We start from the raw sequence: 5,344 nt of genomic DNA, 5'->3' as shown, positions 1-5,344 counted from the left end.
CTCTGACAAAATCGTCGCTCTCTACTGCGAAGCGAGATATTAATAGACAAAGTTGAGGGCGTGTTAGGTTAGAAAATCTGTCATACCATCTATCTTTAGCTATGTAACTGGGGGGCTTCGCCCCCCAGACCCCCCATAACACGGTGGGGTGGGAGCTACAGTCTTTTGTGAGAAATTCACTCTTTAGCTTAAACATAAGAGACTATAGCTCCTACCCCCCGTGATAGGGGGGTCTGGGGGGCAATGCCCCCCAGTTACATAGCTAGAGATAGATGGTATGACAGATTTTCTAATCTAACACGCCCTCAACTTTGTCTATTAATATCTCGCTTCGCAGTAGAGAACGACGATTTTGTCAGAGAAAAAAGTTATTTGGCATGCAAAAACACGTCGATTGAGTCTATTTTCATCGAAATCGGAGGTGAGGCCGCTAAACTAAATAATTACCCAATATGTAACTCAATAAATTATTAAATATTAATATACAATTCCATATATTTATTTTAAAACTGTAGTCTATCATATTCTACAGACAGAAAAATATTCTGTAGTAGATAATAATTTTGTTTAATGGGACTTGTCAAATGAAGAGCACAGATATTGATATGTTCAATCACAAAACTAGGACTATTTTATTTTATACTTATTTTTGCTAAAGAATAAAAAATTCTGTTTATTTGATAATTTCCCTGTATTCTGTTCAGAGCGTGGGTATTATAATCGTTCCGATATTCGGCTAGCTATATTTCTTAATTGTCCATAAACTTTAGAAGGTGGACTGCCCAAAATCAGATTACATATTGCTCTACGGGCTAATTGTATATTCTGGTAGGAACCCAAAATATGTATTTTACTGTCAGCTAATACAATTCGGGTTTTTGTTACATTTTCGATAGTAAATTTTGTCCTTCCACCTTTGCCTGCTAATCTACCAATTGTTCTAGACAAATGATCACCCTTTAGTGATTGTTTAACATCCAGTATTTCGAATGTTTCTACAAACAAATCATCTAAACGCAATAAAGCTAAAGCATCTTCCACTTCAAATCCAGAAATAAATGCTTTTACAAAATCCGCTGCTTTTTGGAGATTTGAAATATCTGGGGTATCAGGCGCAGTTCTAATTTCTACATTCCTAGACTTTAAGTTAAAGCGTATTTGTAATTGCAAATGCTCAACAATAGGTGTAAATATTTGCAACCAATTTTGTTTCAAGGGTGTGTATCGGTGAGCTGGCACTGGAATCTACAATATAAATTTATAATTTAAAATCAGATGCTAATATATATTATAAATATGAAATAGAAATTATGTATATTTTATTATTATTTTACCTTTCTTTGCTCCATAGCAGTTTTAGCTCTTTTTTTAGCTGTATGTGAGTTTACTTTTCCTTGTATGCCATTCACTACTTCTACCTACAGAAAAATAATTACAATATGTAATTATACAAGAAATGAATTGCAAAGTTCCATATATAATCAGAGTATTATTATTTATAAAAAAAAAACATTATTTAAATAACCTCCAACCAAATACAATAGAATAATAGGAAAAAGGGCTAATTCGAGTTCAAGCACAGGATTAATAGTGCTATGTATCATATGGGTAAAACCTTCCTTGTGTTAGGAAATAGAGCAATATTTATTGAACATGAATACTCAATAAATAATCAAACGTTTTGGCTCAATTATGAACCCTCTTCAGTGATATAAAAACTCAAGGTTTACAAAATGAACGCATTACAAGTAAAAGAATTAATTAAAGACCTTAATAAAATGACATGAATGTTATTCGCAGTATTATAGCTGACAAGACCGTTACCCGACTAATATTAAGAAGTTCAAATTAATACTAGAAAGTAGCCGTCATAACGTCTCAGACGTGGCGATGTTATCATTGATAGGATCGTCTCACTTTTAGCCGAGCTCAACAAAGTTATGACGGCTACTGTCTAGTATTAATTTGAACTTCTTAATATTCAGGTATAGTCGTGTAACGGTCTTGTCAGCTATAATATTGCGAATAACATTCATGTTATTTTATTAAGGTCTTTAATTAATTCTTTTACTTGTAATGCGTTTGTTTTGTAAACCTTGAGTTTTTATATCACTGAAGAGGGTTCATAATTGAGTCGAAACATTTGATTATTTATATTGAGTATTCATGTTCAATAAATATTGCTCTATTTCCTAATACAAGGAAGGTTTTACCCATATGGTACATAGCACTATTAATCCTGTGCTTGAACTCGAATTAGCCCTTTTTCCTATTATTTAATTGATATCATTGTTATTAAGTTCTTATTTTCTTTCTCTCAAATACAATAGCAACATTCAAATAAAAACAGTTTATTGTAAGCGCAGTCAGTGTATTATTGGATTTTACTTTAGATCTATCATAGATCTAAAAATATATATATTTTATTATTATCTATTTTATTATTTAAAAGTATATTTTATTTCAAAATGATAAATATTAATCATTCATTGAATGTTTTATTCTATTGAAAACAATAAATATTGTTTAATAATAATACCTCCATGTGATTGTCGCTGGCATGGCGTTTTTTAGCAGATTTCTCTTTAACGCCCACCATTTGAAGATTTTGTTTCATTTCTATATTTTCGGTTTGCATTTTTATATTCAGAGGGAAATAACCACAATAGCGTTTTAGCAACTGAGATAAATAATTGATACAAATTGGAACACCAATTATAGATTTAAGGCGTAGAACGAAATAAGGTTATATTTTTTTTTTCAATAGCTTCCGAAATTCACTGGCTTAGTTTACATCGTGCACTTGATACGCGTACTAAATAGTAACTTTCTATTGGCTTGGTTTACATCGTACTGTTGATACGAGTACTAGTAACTTTCTATTAAATAATCTTAATATTGACAATGCATATCAACGATGACGCATTCAATCGATACAATATGTTTTCTTGATGAGTATTATACCAGCTTAATATATCATTGTTTATATATATCGTCGATATTAAGATTATCTAATAGAAAGTTACTATTTAATACGCGTATCAAGTGCACAATGTAAACCAAGCCATTGGTTTGGTTTACATCGTGAACTTGATACGCGTATTAAATAGTAACTTTCTATCAGATAATCTTAATATCGATGATGTATATAAATAACGATATATTAAGCTATATTATAGTATAATACTAATCAAGAAGACTTAGGATGCTTCCTCATGTGGCATAACTTGCGTAAGGCGATTAAATGAGCGTACGGAAATACGGAAATGCGGAAATACGAAAGACAAAGTTACTAGGACTTACTAGATTTACGTATTTCCGCGCTTTTGTTCCGTAGCTTTATTTCTCCTAAATATTACATGGAGCATATTTTATACGGAAAAGCAGAACGAGGAATTATAAAACATTAATTGTAAACGATATTTATTGATTAAAATGTTTTTATTAAACGGATAAGTTGAAAAAAGAAGCGTATTAATAAAAATTGCAATGAATGAAATAAATATAATTTTTTAAAATGTATACAAATATTTATTTATCACTATACCGTTCCGCATTTTCGCAAAAATTGTGCTTCATGTAATATTTAGGACAACCAAATCAACGGAACGCGTTTACTCCGTTATGTATACTCCTTGTGTGAACACAAATATGTGAAAGAAGATTTAAAAGCTGTAAAGTTTGGCTTATTACATTTGATTGCCACGTTTTTGCTTGCTGCAAATATGATTTTAAATTATATGTTAATGGCTATGATTACACTGGTAATACGAGCATAAAAGCAACCAAAAAGGTACACGGAAGTAACGTAGAAAAAAGTTAGAAAATTATTTTATATCTACAATTATTACAAAAAATTAGAAGACAGACGAAATCGCAGAATGTCGGTAAGACCCATATTTTCTGAACAACGAATATTGTTACAAGGAGCCAGTGATATTTTAATCGTTGAAATGCTATTTCGTCTGACAATGAAAAATATTTTAACTATCTGCGGATGTCACCAACAATGTTCGATGAATTACTAACAATCGTTGGACCTCACATCGAAAAACAGAGTAGTTCGTAATCCAATAAGTGCTCGAATAAGATTGCAGGTGACTTTACGATGGTTGGCTTCGGGTGACAGTATGGTATCACTATCTTATGTTTTTTGCTTGTTCCATATTTCCGCATAAATCCGCGGAAAAGCAGAATGAAACCGCATGGATCCCATTTAGTTACTAGATACTTTTCCGCATTTACGCATTTCCGTGTTTCTGTACGCTCATGTAATCGCACCTTAATAGCTCCTGCCCACAGGACGTGGCAATGCTTGCCGCGCGGCGGAATTTCGTGCGACAGCTAATCAATTGTTACGTCCACGATAGATAACTATATAGGGAAATTTGAAAGTAGTGAAATCAGTGACTTACGTGGACGGTCAACAGAGTGATGGCTCCGCTTTTGGGTCACTCTGCTTTTCACCGAGTTTACCCTGGGTCTCGGGAGCCTGGCGAAACGATTGATGAATCTGGCGAAAAGTCAGCGGTGCTTGTTCTCCTGGCTCGGCCTCGGATGTTCCGATACCACGCGGGTTGATGCGGCCCGCGATTCAGAATTTGATTTCGCAACGTTTGAAATATGAAGGGTAGGCAAAAGTAATTGCAACACAGTCGGATTTTACGACTAAGTATAATATACTGAATAAGTACATGAAGCTACCAGAGACTAACTATGAGAAGAAAATAATTATATATATTGCCTTCTCTACAAATGCGCGCGCTTTTATACGTCGCTTTGTCGCTGAGAGTCGTTCTCCGATTGGTCCATGGAGTTATGGCGAGGGAAGAGATTCATTCCTTTGCATGATGTCACCGCGTCGGTGTCCTGAGTGGTGTTTAGGATTCAGCTTTCATGCTCCTGTTTATGTTGGCTTATCGCACTGAGCGATAGCGGTTTCTTTGGGTCGATCCGAGATCCGTCGATTTCGAGACTCTCCAGCAGCACGCAGCATTCGGCATTTTAATTATAATGTTTTAACGCTCGCGAATATGCATATGCGCACGTACTTACATCTAGTAACATAGGGATATAATATCTAGTGATGTCTGAAATCAGACAAGTCGGCCTCCTGGTCTATAATAATATATTATTAATGTTCTAAAATAGATCCGGACGTTACACAATATGCTGCTTTTCCGTAAGAGCTACAAGGTTATTACGGAAAGCAGCATATTGATTGGCTGTCGTGCGAACTTCCGCCGCGTGGCAAGCATTACCGCGTCCTGTGTGCAGGAACCAGTACGCTTATGGCTGAAAATAAGTTTATAATAATTATTACAAATATTTAGAAATTGCTTAC

The 5,344-nt window shown here is 34.2% G+C and overlaps 1 protein-coding gene across 1 annotated transcript; it reads right to left on the bottom strand.

The window, feature by feature from the left end:
- Positions 1 to 600: 600 nt before the first annotated feature.
- LOC116845755 (RNA-binding protein pno1-like) lies at positions 601 to 2,791 on the bottom strand. The gene is made up of 3 exons (XM_032818812.1): positions 2,540 to 2,791; positions 1,335 to 1,418; positions 601 to 1,245 (listed from the first exon to the last, which is right to left on the bottom strand). The coding sequence occupies exons 1-3, from the start codon at positions 2,636 to 2,638 to the stop codon at positions 715 to 717; spliced, it is 714 nt and encodes a 237-aa protein (XP_032674703.1). The 5' UTR covers positions 2,639 to 2,791; the 3' UTR covers positions 601 to 714.
- Positions 2,792 to 5,344: the final 2,553 nt, after the last annotated feature.

The sequence above is a fragment of the Odontomachus brunneus genome, unplaced genomic scaffold (genome assembly GCF_010583005.1).
Source record: "Odontomachus brunneus isolate Ranch 3 - 2012 unplaced genomic scaffold, Obru_v1 Obru_scaffold_057, whole genome shotgun sequence".
NCBI classification, from domain to species: domain Eukaryota; kingdom Metazoa; phylum Arthropoda; class Insecta; order Hymenoptera; family Formicidae; genus Odontomachus; species Odontomachus brunneus.
This window is presented reverse-complemented; position numbering and strand designations above follow the sequence as displayed.